Genomic DNA, 18,506 nt, shown 5'->3' with positions numbered 1-18,506 from the left:
TATAAAATACAGATGTATTTGGAAATGTGGTGAATTAGGGTAGGTGGGTTGAAGTTAGTAGCTTGAAGGGGACATTCTGATGCAATGACTGGAAGAGACTATAACATACATGTACAATATAACAACGTAAGCCACAGTTGATAGAATACTTTTTTTTATTGCAAAATGAATGCAATACTTTGTCAAATTTGTAAATCCCTTTCGAACAAACACCATTAAAAGATTTTGAACAAAGCATAATAACCACCTTTTACTGCGTGTAATTTCAGGCACACTTTTCTAAATGTAAAACATTTCTGCTAGAGAAGCAGGAAAGGAAATTGCTACAGCTGTTATGTATTCAGAAAGATGTACTGAAAACTATAAGTACAAAAGATACTTTGATGTTGGTGCTAAATTATGTAACTGTTACATTACTAATTGACTAACAATGCATATCACATTTAAAATTAAAATACTTTACAAAAATGTAAAATCTTTTCCCACTGTAAAACCATCAAAAACAACGTGGGCCACTCAGCTTTTACCATATGTTTTGAAATAAAGAGCATAAAAATGACATTTTAAACCACATTCAATAAATAACTCATTCAAAAACAATATTAGAATATATTTTGTTTCAATAAGGAGGGCAAAACATTTATTCCATTAAACACAATCACTCAAGATCACTACAATGGACAACAAGTTTGAAATGGAAGACATAAATAAACATTTACTTTGTCCATGGACTACTGGGTGGGCTCTCTTCATATACCCCCAATTTTAGGATTAAGAGTGCAATATAATTATAAACAAAATGCATATAATGTTGATGACATAGCTAGGTTACCAAGTGTTAAAACGAGTATTACATTTTAGGATGCCGGATTGTTCTGTTAGGATTGAACACAGATGACTTGATATTGTATGTTAAATAATAAAAATTAGACAAACATGTACATTTGTCAGTTTTACAATTTCAGATTTTCACAAGACTGATCAAATCAGAAGACGACTGATCAAATCAGAAGACGACTGATCAAATCAGAAGACGACTGATCAAATCAGAAGGTGCCCCTCCTGAGTCAGGGTATTAAGTACAGAAAATGAAGTTCACTCTTTTAAAATGAAAATTTTACAATTTCTTCAGGCCGTGGGTATATACTCAGTGTTGACACAAGTAAGAAAAAAAGAACACTATATGCACATACTGACATACTGAGTGTTCAAAATTGTACACTTCATAAATAAACACAAATATATAAATGTATACTTATAAACCACTGATGGAATATTTATCCATATATAGGCTGTTCATTTGTTTTAAGAGAAAAATATATAATACTCTAAGGCTTTTCAGAGCGTACAACTCTCATTAGTATTATTGCTAAGTAACCAATGTATATCTACAAATAAATATGTGATTCATAAATAAATTATAAAGTATAAAAGCAAAAAACAATGAGAATTAACAAAATGAAGGCCACTAATTCAATAGAATATTACAAAGATAAATAATAGAAACTTAAAGTCCTAACTTGTGATACGGCATAGCTTTGGCAGCTGGGGGTTGTAGCATTGGATATAAGGCTCGGATCAAAGTTCACTCATACTTTCTTGGGTCGTTTAAAATGGTTTTGCAGAGCAAAGGAAACCAATGAGTATACTACCGATCTCTTCTGGCCTGTAAATGTGCAGTCCTTACTATTAAGGCATTTTGACCCTTGAAATGACACATTCAAGGGTAAAACACAGAGAAATGCTCAATTACATGATTTGATAGAGAAAATAAACAGCTTAATACTTTTTGCACCATTTAAATATGAACATAATTGTAGATTAAACACTAGTGGCAGAACCGTATATTACAACTGTTGCTATTGAATACAGTACTTCATTTCAGAATGCATGTACTGTATACCACAGAAATTAGTCTATACTTTACAATAACTCTTTTTTTTTTTTTTAAATGAACAAACACATACTGTCAAAGTCATTTTGCAGATATAACACAGGAAATCTGTTTATCAAAAATATTCAGAGAAAATACATTTTACTTTGGGAGTACAAATAATGTAACTTAGAGGCATATTTCAGACTCCTTCCCTTGATGGCTTTTTCTTTTCTTGGATAACATGGATAAAACAAGAACAAAGAAAAGGGAAACGTAAGACAAAGAGAAAGTATTTGCATGTCCTATGTTCAGATAAAGGATATACTGTGGGTCTATCTTCAAGTCTTCCAATTTCCTTTTCTTGGGACTCACATTGTATGCCTTCCCAGCAGGACAAGATCATCCTTACTGGCTGCATGCAAATGACAATATAGTGTCTGTTGAAGTTCAACATTATAATCCTTCAGCTGTTCAATGCTTAACAGCATGTTTCAATAGATCTGTAGAAGAAATTCCTTTATGCTGCTTTTCTTTTGAAAAATGAAATTTCTGGCCTCACCGTTTTGTGAAAAATAAAAACATTGGAGAACCAGATATAGTTTTGTATTGATATGTACATAAGAAATTAGCATTAAGTCAACTCATCAATGATAAAACTGAACACTATATACAATTAACCACTGAAAATAATGTTGTACTGTTTTCCTTTGTCTATGTGCATAATCTAAAATGCATCAGAAATATTTGGACCAACTATTTCCTTATATGTAGAATCTCATTTTCCATAAGGACAAGCTAGCTGTGGATATATCACAGCTATTATTTTGCAGCTAGGTTCCTCCATCCTTTCTTGTATTTTCTTCACTGTCAGTGTCTTGGTGGTGGTCAAGGTGGGAGGGTTGACTGATTGTAGCACTAATCCAGTTGGACTAAGTACCAAGCTGATGCAAAAGAGAAGACAATGGTCACTACTATTGCACACACTGGCTAGCGATTCCACATCGGCTACACAAGACCCATTGGCTAGATGGACCGCTACCCAGCAGGACACCAAAGGGTCCACACATTTACTGTCATCTGGAGATCTTCCTCCTCTTGGGTTTAGTGGTCTTGACTTGTCTGTCTCTCTGTGATATCTGGTGCACCAAAGAAATGGGGGGGGGGGGGTTGGGTGGAACACCATCTTTAGATAGACTGTAGACATAATGAGAGGCTCACACACATTTGGGCACCCAAAGGTAATCTCTAAAGAGGTGTGTACAGTACACACAATAACCAAATCGGAATACTCACATTGCCTGTCATCTTATCCAGCTCACACATAGCCTCCTGTATAGCAGCCTCTAGGTGGTTATTCCATTTTCGACCACTGTAAGAAAGAGAACATATTTGTATTACTTTATCCTCATCCTTAATCTGATAAAAACAATGTGCAGGGACAGAATAAAGAATAATAGCATATTCATCTAGGGTAATTTACTTTCTAGTTATCTTGTTTGCTTTATGTAGTGTGTCCAGATCCTCTGTTAGTGTCCTCTGGATCTTCTCTGACTCTACCTGAAGGCAAGTAGAAACAACATTACCAAACACCGGGGGAATGAAACCAAAACATTACCAAAGGATCACCTGTTGGTAGTGCATGGCGCTTGTAACACCAGGGTAGTGGGTTTGATTCCAGGGACCACCCATACGTAAAATGTATGCACGAATGACTAATCTAAAATGMCATATTACACAGCCAAGTGAAACCAAAAGCACATTACCCTGTCCACAGAAAATAAGTTCTAAATGAGTTTGCAGAATGTCTCAGGTCAAAGCAACCAATAACTTTATTTCACATTTCATAATTATAATGACTCAACTTCAATAAAGCATTATTATCTAATGACTAACTTGCAAGTTACTTTAACGCCAGGTAAGACAAAGAGCATTCAATCATTTTCTAATAAAAAAAAAAAAAGTCAGCATCTTGTCCTATCCTTCCAAACTGCTTTTAATTGTATTTACTGAACACAATGGGTCAGATTCATTAAAATAGCTGTCCACACAGGCTTGTAAAAGGGATGGATATGGCAAATTCATCCACTATTGCATATTATCTGCACAGTCAAACTAGGCATGAAACCAAACTGAAATATCACCTAGCCCAAATGTTAGCCTAAATAATATGGGTAAATCCAGGAAAAATTTAATAAAGTACATTCCCCCAAGGATTCCCACATTGAAGTTCCTGAACAGTAGCTCTTGAGAGAAAAAAGAACAAAACACAGTAGGCAGTGAATAAAATCAAGCAATGGATATCGACAGACAGGTGAAAATGGTGGTAGAATGACCTCTGGGAAGGTGTCAAACCCATTATGCTGTTTTACCCTGATGTTAATTCCTTGGCGTCTCAAAGGCTTTTGACAGTGTCGCAGGGCAGAATTGGGGTGTTTTTTAATGCAGAACACCGTGGGAAATCTTCCCTCCCTCTCATGCTCTTCGTGAGGAATATATCATCTTTCAGGGACTTGCCATGCCTGGTGCCTACACATTTTAAAACTCCCCTCTTATACAAAGCATTATTTTGCCATAAAAAAAACTGCAACGGTAATGTGTACAGTAGTACTAGCAGCAAAAGTTTAATGTAAAATTGTGTTGAAACTGAGGCTGGAATTGTGGCAGAGACCTCCACTTCTTTATCTGATGTAGTCATGTGACCAATCATAATTGATGACACAAAACACTGAGTACACAACAAGCTCACCTTTCCCTGCATGTCATTCACCATCCCAGGGGAGTACATGTGCCCCTCGCTCCCAATCTTGCCTGGCCATGGAGGGAAGCCTTTGCCCTGGCCCCAGAGTAGATCTCCCGGGTAGTGGGCCGGAGTTCTGGGCTTGTGGTGGAGCGGGAGCCCCTCACTGGAGGAGGGAGAGTCCCCAGGCCTCAGGTCTTCCTCGCCGCTCAGGCTCCCGTTCAGGTGCCCATTGTAATGCCCATTGTAGTGGTTCCCATTGAGTTGGCCGTTCAGATGTTCGTTGTAGTGGCTGTAATCCTTGGTAAAAAGGCCCTCTGGTGGGACAGAGGAAGAACCAGGGGACAGGCCGGGGTGTCTGGAATGTTGTCTTCCCGAGGTGAGGACCCTACCGTTGCCGTTCATATGGGCATACAAGTGACTGGGGAAGTGCAGTGTTGTTTGATCCTGAGGGCCTAAGTGCACCTGGGCCTGACTTTTGGGCCTCTCTGGGTAGGTGCCGTTTCTGCTCTGGGCTAAGGAAAGCGGTTGGAGGAGCTTGTCATTACGCCACAGACCAGCCTGCTCCTGGCCCTCCGCCTGCCCATCCCATTGTCTTCTCTGGGCTCCGTGTCGCGGCGAGTGGAATCTGGCAGGAGCTTCCATAGCAACAGGGGAGAAGCTGTTGTTCCTGTCAGGTGTCTTCTTGCGTGGCCGACCCACCTTGGGTTGGTGTCGGGGCTCTGGCACTGGCTCCTGATATGAGCGAAGGGGGCCATGAATGACAGAGTTAGCCGCATGGGAGAGGTCGACAGGCTCGCCGAAAACAGAAGCAGCGAAGGTACCGCTAGCACCTGTTGATGTGATGACATTAAACGTGCTCTTGCTGGCCGTGCCCATCGCTGCCCTGTGGATGGTATCAATAACTTCTCCCCCACCACCTGAAAGGTCCTGGGCAGCCTGGTATTCTTGATGACCCTCCTGGAGACAAGGGGCACCGGGTTGGGACATGGACATCATCCCCGGTCGACTCATCATAGTTCTGTTTGGCAGTGGAATCGTCTCAGGCAAATCCACCTGTAACAAAAAGAGAGGGAGAGGTTCAAACATGTCGAAAGTAGCAAGGTTTCCATCCAATTTGCGACATATTTTCATGCAAGGGATGTTTCCATCAAACACACTTTTTGCGGATAAAAGCTGTGCGTGATGACATAGTGCACATGAAAAAAAACTTTTGCTGTTAAATTCCCATGCACCAGAAGAAAAATACAAGTTAGATGGGTTTCCATCGCATTTTCATCTGTGCTGATGGTTTTGTCAACAAAACTGTTACGTTATATAGCAAAATGTGCGAGGTGTTGGCACATGCGCTTGTAGCCAACACCTCGCAGATACTGTGGGTAGGCTAACTACATTATGAGATTATTATGGATAAGAGCAATATTATTTGTATTTGTCAAACGGCAGCCAAGCATCGATCATCATGTCACCAGAACATGACCCTCGATATTTATTGGAAAGGAACATCAAGCTCATCATCTTGCACATTCACCACCCTGTGAAGTTAATTATAATTAATTTAATCTGTAGCCTAAACTGCATGGTTTCCCAAGTCGTAGTGGGAGGACCACACAACATATCATTGTGTGACTCCAAGTTTACTTCGATATAATGGTTATTATATCAATATTTGCGCAAGACATTTCCACTGCCATTTCACGCATAATATATTTTTCTGAAATGTCCCACCATGTCGAACAAACAAATTGTCTGTCGGCATTTTTTAAATTGTACTGGCATTTCATGTTTCCGTCAGCCCAATTGTTACTTCTTTCATGCGTCATTCAAGAAATGTTGAATGGAAATCAACAATAAACATCCCTAAACTACCAAACAAACATCCAAATACACAGAAAGTCACCACAATTATTTTGGGGCTTGAACTGGAAAAAAACTGAATGTCTGACCTGGAAGCTCTGAAGGAGGCTGTTCATGGGGTTGGAGGCAGCTCCACCAGGGAGAGGGGCAACAGGATGGGAACCCTGGCTCTGGAACCTGTGGAGCTGCTGGCTCTGTATGGAGTGACGACCCGAACCCTGAACAAGCTGTTGCTGTGTATTGGCTTGGCTGCTCCTGATGAGAGACTGGAGACTCTCCTCTTGGGCCTGCCTCAGCTCACAGCTCAGAGAACTACTGACCTCACCTGCACAAAGAGAAAGAGAAAGAGAAAGAGAGAGAGAGAAAGGAGAGAGAGAGAGAGAAAGGAGAGAGAGAGAAGAGGCGTGAGAAAGGTGCGAGAATGAAGAGTGAAGTGAGGGAGCGGAAGTAGAGGAAGATCTGATCATGAGGACAACATCACTCCAAGCTAATTGAGTTTTTTCAAAGATAAGCAAACCAAAGGGACAGTAAGAGAGAATAGTGTGGAAGTAACAAACACAAAAAGTTGAGCCAAAAGTTTACTCCCATTTACTTCCCCTGATTTGTGAGGACTTGATTGAACAAATAAGACAGTAAAATGAAACAGACAAGATAAGTGAGAAAATAAAGAAGACTATGTTGTTGAAATGTAAACCAAAGTGGTCAACTGTGGTTCAGTTGGGCTTCCCTGACTACAGACTGAAACTTCTTGCCAATTATAGGTATTTCAGACAAAATATAGCTCCTGACTCTTAAATCAAGACAAATCTATGAGTATATAAATCTTGGATGTACACTTCTAGAAGCCCAGCCATAGATGGATATCCATACATTACCTCAACATCGTCAGCAAGGGATTTGGTGTAGAACAGGAGAAGTAGCCAATAGTAGCAGTGAGTGACAAAATTAGGATTCTAATGCTTTTGAAATAAAGGTTCATTTTACAAAAACGGTTGACAAACCTCAACAAAGTAGCCAGTAGCCACCATGATCCGCTAACTGACGGTTTCGGAGGACATTTCCTGAATCCACAGAGCTTGGACACGAAGTGAATGTGATCATTTGTGTGGAGCTCCTGTATCGAAACAGAAATGCATCCCATGTTTATGGATGAGTGGCTCTCACTGCAAGGGTAAGCGCTCCCTACTTTCTGGTAGCTCACTAGTGACTTTTTTGACATTACTGTGAAAGTGCATAAAATACAAGATCCACCTAATGTAATTAGCCTACACTAAAGGTTCAGCTGTCTAGATACATTCGACTCCCGATAAGTGCACATATCAAAAGGAAATGCAAGCTCCATTCAAGTGGAGTGGAGCTCACGAGTCCCAATTCAAATATATTATTTCCCTTTTCTTGTGCTACTGCCGGCTATCTGCAATCCCAACAATCCCAAGCCATTGCGTACATCAGAAGTCAACTAAACATCATATAATCAAACTAGAGCTAAGAGAATGTATCTAGACTAAATGCCACTACATGTAGTGATTCATTTAGCTACCCTTGCCACCGATGCTGAAAGAAATCCCAGGGGAAATACTGACTAGCCGTTGCATATTACTTATCACCCAAAAATAAAATGACAGAGACAATAAGTATACAGTTCATATGAGGAAATCAGTCAATTGAAATAAATTCACTAGGCCCCAATCTATGGATTTCACGGCTGGGAATACAGATATGCATCTGTTGGTTACAGATAACTTAAAAAATAAATAAAATGGGCCTCAGGATCTCGTCACGGTATTTCTGTGCATTAAAAAATTGCCATCGATAAAATCCAAATTGTGTTCATTGTCCGTAGCTTATTCCTGTCCATACCATAACCTCACCGCCACCATGGGGCACTCTGTCAGCGTTGTGAACATCAGCAAACCGCTCATCCACACAACGCCATACACGTCGTCTGCGGTTGTGAGGCTGGTTGGATGTACTGCAAAATTCTCTAAAATGACACTGGAGTCACCTTATGGTAGAGAAATAAACATTAAATTATCAGGCAACAGCTCTGGTGGACATTCCTGCAGTCAGCATGCCAATTACACACTCCCTCAAAACTTGCCACATCTGTGTAATGATCATGCTGTTTAATCAGCTTGTTGATATGCCACATCTGTCAGGTGGATGGATTATCTTGGCAAAGGAGAAATGCTCACTAACAGGGATGTAAACAAATTTGTGCACAACATTTGAGAGAAATAAGCTTTTTGTGCATATGGACATTTTCTGGGATCTTTTATTTCAGCTCCTGAAACATGGGATAAAACTTTATATGTTGCGTTTATACTTTTGTTCTGTGTATTTTAATCTGGTGGCAGAGTTTATATCCCACTCATCCTCCCAACCACCTAAAACCATTAAGGGCAAACCATCCCAGCAATTAAATCAATATTACACAAGAGGGCACTTTTCCCAGTGTAATCCAACCCCTTTTCAACAATATTGTTTTTACTAAAACATTAAAGCTGCATAATACACCTTTTTTTCCTAGAGCAAGTCTACATCTTTTAAATCGAGCTAATAAGTTTTGTGCTTGAACTTTGTTGTTGTTGTTGTTGTTGTTAGGTCTGATAAATGTGAACTTGCTCATTAGTTAGCTAGCTAGCAGACGTTAGCTTGCTAAATGAGCCAGGCAGTCACACACACTTCATATGAAACAAATGGGGTGGTAAGTGCAGCACATTGCACACAACACTAAATGCTTTACCAAGCTAGCTATCTAGCAATCTAGCAATATTAATAAATACTGTAATTCACTCACCATTACCGCATACTACCAATGTCAGTTCGCTTGCTAGCTAAACTAAAGTTAGCTAAACGATTAGCATCACCATTTGGAAATTAGCACAAAATAGCTAGCTAGCTAACGTAAACTCACCCCATTCCATACAAATGTGCGCAACCGCGACATTCAAACGAGGCTGCAAAGAAAACTAATGGGACTGTAGCGACTGTGTTGACTTCAAAATCTGGGGTGTGAACTACGTTTCTATTCAAGCGCTGATCGACATGGTAATGGCTCTATAGTATTGGAGAAAAGTAGAAAAAAACTGACCCTCCATTACATCGTGACGTGTCATGCCGTAACGTACAGTTTAAAAACAAGAAATGGACAGTGACGGGGATAAGGGGGGATACCAAGTCATTTTTTGCGTCATCACTGTAAGCGATCATGACTCTCAAAGCCGCTGTTTACTTCTGAAGATCACTTTAGCACCGCCCTAAAATCCCGGGAAAAAATTAGACACAAACCTTCAAATAGGTATGTAATGACACATTGTATAAACTCTTTATAGTGTTTTATTTACATTTTAGAGGCGATAAGGTGATAAGTTGGACAGATCGAGTGAAAAAAAAATACGTTTTCCCACACATCTCCTCTCCTTCTCACTACCATGCATTAGTTTCGCTTCCCCACCCGCCATTTTTAAAAAGACCCGACGGAGCTCATTGCCTTCTTGAATTATGCACAAATGGGCAGCTTGGAGGTCATGTCATTAATTTTGTTGGAAAGGGGAGAAATTGTGCTTTGCAACGGTACTGATATTACAGTTGATCTGGAAGCATTACGTTTATGGGGCGCTAAAATAAGGTCAATTGTACGGACCAAGGCGATATACAAAAGTGAGTGAGTTTACGTACTGCGCGGACTCTCGGCAGCTAACAGGCAGTTGCTTTATTCAAAAATGAATCCCTTGCTATTTAATTATGTTGCTAACTACACTGGTTATCTAGTTGTGCCCATCTGGCTAGTATCAACAAGGGTTTAATACAAATTCTAGCTAGCTAGCAACATTAGCACAACTTTCTTATTAGCTAACATTCGCTATCTACAGCACACACAAGCCAAACATCGCTTAACTTGTTATAGATAGGGGGCAGCATTTTCACATTTGGATGAAAAGCGTGCCCAGAGTAAACTGCCTGCTACTCAGTCCCAGTTGCTAATATATGCATATTATTAGTAGATTTGGATAGAAAACACTCAGAAGTTTCTAAAACTGTTTGAATGATGTCTGAGTATAACAGAACTCATATGGCTGGCAAAACCTGAGAAAAAAATCCAACCAGGAAGTGGGAAATCTGAGGTTGGTCGTTTTTCAACTCATTCCCTATTGAAGATACAGTGGGATATGGGTCATGTTGCACTTCCTAAGGCTTCCACTAGATGTCAACAGTCTTTAGAACCTTGTTTGATGCTTCTACTGTGAGGTGGGGCCGAATGATAGGGGAATGAGTCAGAGGTCTGCCAGAATGCCTTGAGCTCGTGACACTCGTTCACGTGAGAGCGAGCTCTGTTCCATTGGTTTTCTGAAGACAAAGGAATTCTCCGGTTGGAACATTATTGAAGATTTATGTTAAAAACATCCTAAAGATTGATTCTATACATCGTTTGACATGTTTCTATGGACTGTAATATGACTTTTCGTCTGAACTTTTGCCTGGACCTGCCCGCGCGTCGTGAGTTTAGATTGTGTACTGAACGCGCGAACAACAAGGAGGAATTTGGACATAAATGGACTTTATGAAACAAATCAAACATTTATTATGGAACTGGGATTCCTGGGAGTGCATTCTGACGAAGATCATCGAAGGTAAGTGAATATTTAGAATGCTATTTCTGACTTATGTTGACTCCAACATGGCGGATATCTTCTTGGGTTGTGTTGGTCTCTGAGCGTGATTATTGCATGGTTTGCTTTTTCCGTAAAGTTTTTTTGAAATCTGACACAGCGGTTGCATTAAGGAGAAGTATATCTTTAAATCTGTGAATAACACTTGTATCTTTTATCAATGTTTATTATGAGTATTTCTGTAATTTGACGTGGCTCTGTGCAAATTCACGGGATGTTTTGGATGCAAAGCCAAATGTAAACTGAGGTTTTTAGATATAAATATGAACTTGATCGAACAAAACATACATGTATTGTGTAACATGTTGTCCCGGGAGTGTCATCTGATGAAGAATATCAAAGGTTAGTGATTKATTTMATCAATATTTCWGCTTTTTGTGACTCCTCTCTTTGGTTGGAAAATCGCTGTATGCTTTCTGTGACTAGTTGCTGACCTAACATAATGATATGTTCTGCTTTCGCCGAAAAAAGCTTTTTTGAAATCGGACAAGCCTTTTAACGAGGCTTATCCATGGGTGACAACACACCAGTATCCTTGGTGTGTCTGAGGCTTTAAGTTAAATCATTGTTTGAGAATATGACTAAGTTCAGCTGAAAATGGGTTAAATAAATTAGAACAAGAACAAAAAAGCAGGAAAAATAAGGTCTGATGTGAGAAACAAGTAGAAAAACATATCTGAACATTTTTGTCTGCCTGTTTGTAAAACATTTTTGCCTTTAAAGAGGTCTTGCACGCTGGCTTTAAATAGCTCACTTTCATTTGGCTGTGCAGCAGAAAATGTTTTGCTGTCAGCACTTTGATAAAAGATACTTAAAGAGCGCAAGTGACAAAGACGGCAACAACATGAGACTGAATTTAATGACAAGGATAAATAGTTCTATGCAAAAAGATGGCCATATTCATAAGGTAGTAGCCTAATTCACAATGTTTTTTTTTGCCCCAAACATCTAGATGGATCATTGTAATAAAGTAGGCTATATCCAATTATTTTCAATAGACAAAAACTACCAATGTTCGCCACAAAGGGGCACAACACACATTGCAGCCCTTGCTTTATCACACAAATGTATATAAATAGAGACTATTGACATAAAACATAATATAAATCTATGATTTTGCTACACCTAGGATAAGAAGACAATAGTCAACAAAATCAAGGAGAAACAGCTGCTTACCTGACTCAGAGAGGGCTTGGACCCCGCCATTGGACATCATGGGAGGCAATCCTGCCCTGCCTCTGATTTGGGGGTTGCCTTGCGCCTGGGATGGTTTCTGATAAAGTCCAAACTGCTGCTGTTGGTGAGGGTTTGGGTTTCCCTGCATCGACCCCATGGCTGCATGTTGTCCACCATTGTAACCCAACACCTCAAAGTTTCCAGTTAAGGCGGGGTCCTGCATTTGGTTCATTGGCCTGTTGAACTGCTCCATGTTTAGATCCTGGCCTGAAATCTGACCTTCACTGTTCATGTTCTGGAAGCCACGGATCTTCGCTCTGCCCTGGATATGATGCCCCTGCAAGCTCTGCTGCAAAGTCGACATCTGAGGCAAAGCTTCCTCCAAGAAGGGAGATTTGCCAGATCTGGGCGGGCTTTGGCCCACGTGGCTTGGCCCATTGTGGGCACTTTGGTGGCTCATGGACTGGAGTAGCTGGGCCATGGAGGTGTTTGGGGGCAAACAACCCTGCTGCAACATTCTCCTCAATGTCTCTGGAAAGCTAGATGAACTAGATCCAGAGCCACCCATCGGATGCTTGAGCACGTCGAAAGCCCTGTCATTGTTGATGCCACCACTGCTGCCATCACTGGACAGTTTGCGCTTGCGATTTGCCTCTCTCTGCTGAACCATACCCATGAGTTTGTCTCTTAGTGCTGCTCTTCCGCTTTGAAATTCGCTCGCCAACGGCCCAGGATTAGGTAGATATCTCTGGTTTAAAGTGCTGTGTCCATCTAGGTTCCGACCTCTGCCTCCACCAACTAGCCCTGGGTGTCCCAAACTGCTGCCACTGCGAGCCTCTGCGTTTGCATCCAATGTGCTGTCGGTATGTTTGTTTTGATTTACTAGCTGTGCTTTCGCTGCTGCTGAAAGTAGACTACTTGCTGGGAAGGAAGCAGGATTCTGCTGATCTAACATCTGGTTAAGGGGCATACCTACCGAGTGATTCTTTTGAAGGATACTATCAGATCCGGGAGCTGGACGGTACATGGAGTTGGGATGCCTGCTTAGACCAATGTTCATCCCCCCTGGCAGTTGGTTGGGGGTATCGTTCAAGTGATGGAGTTTGTCCATCTTATATGCAGAACTTCGTGGCATTGCAGGTCGAGGGGACCCCGATGAGGCCTGAGAAGACCGGGGAAGTGGCTTTGAAACCCCACAAGGAACCTGGAGCCCCGTGGGGTGAGCGAAGCTACCATGTTCAGAAGAACTGGATAAGCAACGTGAGCGGTGGGGTGACTCCACCTTGGCGAGAACAGGCCCAGCCATATGTGCTGAGGACATGATAGGTGAGGATGAGGCGGATGACAGGGTAGGGGGGTGCTGGACCCTATGGCCATGCCCAACAGGTCCAGACTTCCCAGTTGGCAAGGGCAGGTTGCTGGGCAAAGGGACACTGGCAGGGGGGATGTTTACATTCATTGGTGGTACCTGAGATTGGGCATTGTGTTGGAGGCCAGATATGTTTGGCACTAAGGGACCCTGGCTAGGAGCATTGCTTGGAATTGGGTCCAGGATACCAAGAGGGTCCTTCTCAGAGGTCACCTGCTTTTTTTGCAGGATGCAGGGAGGGAGCTGAGACAGGGAAAAGTGCGACTGTGGGTGGCATGCAGGCTGGGGCTTGTGTTGAAAGTCGTGGGGGAAGCTGCAGGAGGGCTTCTGCATATTGAGGCTTTTGGCATTGACGGCAGGGGAATTTGGTACATTAGTCCTTCCTGACATGGCACACGAGGGCTGGGAGGCCGAAGGCGAGCCGTGGTGCAGGATACTGGGTGGTGAGAGACGGGTAAAACGATCACCGTTCATATGGACAGAGCCTGGGCTGCAAGCTCCATGAAAACCAAGCATATTGGGGTCAGGACTCCCCAGAGGTTCAGTCCTTGGGGAGGGAACCCTATCACCATAATGCTGTGAGCAACATGAGGTGGAGGAGGAGGGGCTGAGCAGGACACGGTGGCGGCTGTGATAGGGTGACCGTTGTTGGCTACTGTGTTCGCTGCCCCCCAGCCTTGTCCTGCTGTACCCCAAGTACAGATCCCTCTGAGGGGGAGAACCCAGTTCATGGTTATAGTACTGTTGACCAGAAACTGACATTCCTGTCTTGTTGGGATTCCTGCCATCAAGAGCCACAGAGTTGGGTGGACCATTGTGCATATTGTTCCTTATTGCTTGATGACTCAAAGGACCCATAGCTGCAGCGCCTGCAAAGCAAAGTAAACTTGTATCAATCTTTGAAATTACTTTTATCGTCTCAGATGAGATAATTATATGTAATTAATTCAGCATCGTCAATTSAGACCTTACAGAAAATCCCAAAACAAATAAACCAAAAACAGTTCTGAATTGACAACAGAAACCCGATCTTTAGAACAAACATAAAACAGCAGCTAAGCAGACAGTTGAATCCAAATGATATGTGTATGCATGTTCTTCAGACAGCGTCACATTTTCGCTTCTTTTTTATAACATGCTGATAGAGCAGCAATTCACTGCAGTCCTTTGCTGTGAAAATACTGCACAGAGCAGATGATTTCTGTCTGAGCTGGTCTCAATAGGTCATAAGGTTATTCTCTTTCATTTAAAATTTCTATATGGCAATATGTTAAAACAGAACAAAACTTGCTGAGAATGCACAGATTGTCGTGTCATTATATCAAGTGACACAGATTGGAGAGTAAAAGCCATTAAGTGACATTGGCATTCATCATCAAATGACGCCCTTATGCTAAATATCATAAAGGACTGGTGTTTAGGCCTATTTCAGAATTTGATCAGATATTGATTGATTATGAAGTTCAATGTCTCATAAGTCACACAAATGGATGGATCTTTCCTAGGYAGCTAGTTTGCATCTCAGAATGACAATATTTCTTCCACATACCAGTGCCAACACCCTGACTGGCCAGAGCGGGGTGTGGTGACTCCATGCTCCTGTGCAGGGTTGCCACGGTGATGACCTTCCTCTTGTGGATACACAGCTTGGTGACATTCGCATCGGCTCTGGCATCCTCAGCAGTCCTCTGCTTGACAGCCGCCCCGGTGTCAAAGTTGAATATCTGAGGGGAGTGAAAGATGTTAGCGTCTGTGTGTGCCTACTCTTATCAATACACGTGTTACTTCCTCTCTCCTCCAGTCCTGGCTACAGTAAGAAGTCTGTTAGTGTTCAGTAGTGTGTGTAGTGCATTTTCCTTTGAACTTAATGACCCATCTACCAGGAGTGGCCCCACATTCAGGCTTGCTCACCTTATGAATGATGAGAGGACACTCCAGGCCACACTTACAGGTGCCATCAGTCAGCAGGTAGCTCTTCACCTGCTCCAGACAGGCTAGGACTAAGCCACTGGGACTGGAATGTGGAAGAGGAGAGATTGTGAGTGACCAATGTAACAGCATAGAACAACCATAGCTAAATAAAAAAGACAGTTTGCATCTGAAATGCCCCCCTATTCCCACAGTAGGCCTATAGTGGTTCTGGATAAAAGTAGTGCGCTATACGGGGGGGAATAAGGTACCATTTCGGACAAAACCATACACATTCAATTATATCAAATGACCTGGATAAAGTAGTCAGTCACAGCAAAAAAGCTAATCTCCCAAAACATAGGAGGAACACAATACCATGAAAACAGCTCACCTTTATAATGACAAGTGCCATCAGCTTAAAAGGCTTGGTTCGAAAGTAAAAAAAAACACATTCATTTCAAACTCAATGAAATTAAGGGAGAGAAAAGCAGCTGGTGGGTGGAATTATGGTGCCATAAAACATGGCTCCCGACAGCATTTCATAGTTTTTCAGAGGACAATTTTCTCTGTATGAGACAGTCACTGATCTCAAACATTCTTCTGCTCAAGGCCATGTAGCCCAGATCTGCCCACCAGAGAGGGAATATACTTCATATGAAGAGGGAGGGAGGTAATATTAGACTCTCTGGAAGGTGTTATGCTTGACTAGCTCTGGTGTTGAAACACTTCCCTTCAACCCCATGGACAGAAAATGGATAGAAGTGACTTTTGTCTGCCTTTCAATAAAGGTCATGGACTACAGCATTAATGGTCAGCCTTATTAGGGTAAAAGACAGATATGACAAGTCGTTCCACCTCAAAAAGCACAAGAAAGAGGATTGTCACCCACCATCCCAGATTCATCTGAAATTGTTTCTGTAGTTAGAAACAGATAAGATAAGCATTCCTGCAACATTATTTTGTTGAAAGATAATTTTATCCCTGAAAAATTAAGTTAATTGATTGCAGCCAAATTGCCCATTTCAATTTGTTGGATTCGTAAACTACTCAATAAACATAGTACCAATCATCCGATTTGGACCGAACCWCTTCTTAACAAAGATTAAGACGTGAGGATTCCAAATTAATGGACAAAAGCTACCCATGGACCCCCCAAACCCCATACCAAGCCCACCCCAACGGCCAGTGTACAGTATCAGTTCTCTATGTTTAACAAGTAGTATGAAGCTGCGGCTTGGAGTACTGTTTATTCATACTATGTAATCTATTCATAGTGAGCTTGGTGATGTTTTTTCCCCCCACTGTTCAGAGAAATATGCCATATAAGTCGCTTGCCCCCCCCATAAATTAGTGTGAAAGTACCAGGTTTTGCCCTCTAGATGCCACTGTTCCTGCTATTGCCGCACCCCTTTATATATTTTTTTTAATCAATAAACACACCATATCAAATGGTAAGTTACATGAAAAATTGAGCAGAAGACAATTGGGTGAATATTAGAAATTGGTACTGTAGAAGGAAAGAGTTCATTACCTTAAGTTCCGATTGGGGAGACGAGAGACCACAGGCTAGTTTAAATAGAGGTAGAGCAGGTCTTACCTTATGTAGACAACCCCGCTGTGGGTGATTCTGCGCTGCCAACCTATAGGGACTTCAGCCGGGGGCGGCTTCCCCTCAGCACACAGCCCCTCCTTTGTTCTGTTCATTGTCCACTCCTTAGGTCCGCACAACTACACCCTTGCGATGTGAGATATCACAACTTTGTCAGAGAGCTCAGACTAGTGTGCGTCATCCTGGGGTCTCWCAGGAGTAAACTGACCAACCAGGAGAGGATGAGCTACAACAGCTTCGCTGATGGAACTGCCAACTGCCAATCACACCGTCGCCTGCCTRTTCCGTGGACAGGTTCACTGTGGAACCAGACTTTTGAGGCCCTTCGTCCCCATCCTGTTTATTGTCGACATGTTTAAAACCCCATTTTCATCAATGTCTTTGTGAGGAGGCCATGGTAGTGGTGGGGGGACCTGGGGACATTGGGATGAGTGGTCTGAGGGAACTTGAAGTAGAGTTGCCCAAGCTACCTCTCTCACAGACCAATGCAGACCAATGGAGACGTTTCACTTTCAGTTCACAGAATCTGCTATTGGACAAATCTGGATGGATCTGGTCATGATATGATGACGTGAGTTCTGGCTGACACTAACTGCAGCTGCTGCGACCTTAGAACTCATAGTTGCAGGATCCGCCAGCATGACATCATCCCAGAGTTGATAACGGATAAGAGCAGACACTGTCCCATATATTCCAACCTGAAAAACAAGTCAAAAGTAACACAATCAAATTGACTACAAACACTTTTGGGAATATATAACTATCCTACATAACAAAAGGAGTATTGATCTTATTGAGAAGAATATTCCTAAATATATCCCACACAAGACAGGAGTGATCCCTCATGAAACCCAGGATTTTCACAAAACGTAATCCATAGAATGAGTCGTCCTTTGGAAGGATTGTTGACATATTTTTGACATTTGTATCTAATAGCATAACTGGGAAATAATTACTCAAAGTTGGGATATTTATTGGATTTTGGCCTTACCCGGACCTCCTTTAAAAACTCCATGGTGTTTAATCTCTAGGTGCTACAAAGTCAATTGTTTTGGTGTCATATAAAGCTTTACAGCTCGATGTTTACTTTGTAGCACCTACAGATTAAACAGTAATATTTTAAACTTCAATAACTTTCATAATAACTCATTTATGAATATAATAAAATTCAACATTTTAGATGTAGATTTAAAAAATATATATTGTTAAACATAATATATTCTATAGGCATATCAAAGTTCCAGAGTGGGATCTCTGCTACTTTTAGAATTATGATCCAATTTGTAAGCATTGTCAAC

General features: G+C 41.6%; 1 protein-coding gene across 3 annotated transcripts in view; it reads right to left on the bottom strand.

Annotated features, from left to right (window-relative positions):
• Positions 1–137: 137 nt before the first annotated feature.
• The window catches only part of LOC111976349 (methyl-CpG-binding domain protein 5), a 52,337-nt gene continuing 33,968 nt past the window's right edge, over positions 138–18,506 (bottom strand). For 2 of the 3 annotated variants that reach the window (XM_024005132.1, XM_024005141.1), the window contains exons 2-10: positions 17,197–17,906; positions 15,600–15,702; positions 15,238–15,412; positions 12,320–14,557; positions 6,560–6,795; positions 4,623–5,669; positions 3,357–3,433; positions 3,170–3,245; positions 138–3,012 (exon numbers count right to left, since the gene is read on the bottom strand). In XM_024005132.1, the coding sequence (XP_023860900.1) occupies positions 2,950–3,012; positions 3,170–3,245; positions 3,357–3,433; positions 4,623–5,669; positions 6,560–6,795; positions 12,320–14,557; positions 15,238–15,412; positions 15,600–15,702; positions 17,197–17,303 (4,122 nt within the window). In that variant the 5' untranslated portion in view covers positions 17,304–17,906 and the 3' untranslated portion in view covers positions 138–2,949. The remainder of the gene's footprint in view (positions 3,013–3,169; positions 3,246–3,356; positions 3,434–4,622; positions 5,670–6,559; positions 6,796–12,319; positions 14,558–15,237; positions 15,413–15,599; positions 15,703–17,196; positions 17,907–18,506) is intronic. The other variant, XM_024005148.1, reaches the window with a different exon arrangement.

This window comes from Salvelinus sp. IW2-2015, linkage group LG2, assembly GCF_002910315.2.
Source record: "Salvelinus sp. IW2-2015 linkage group LG2, ASM291031v2, whole genome shotgun sequence".
Lineage (NCBI taxonomy): Eukaryota > Metazoa > Chordata > Actinopteri > Salmoniformes > Salmonidae > Salvelinus > Salvelinus sp. IW2-2015.
The sequence above is the reverse complement of the archived record's forward strand: the minus strand, read 5'-3'. Positions and strand labels throughout refer to the sequence as shown.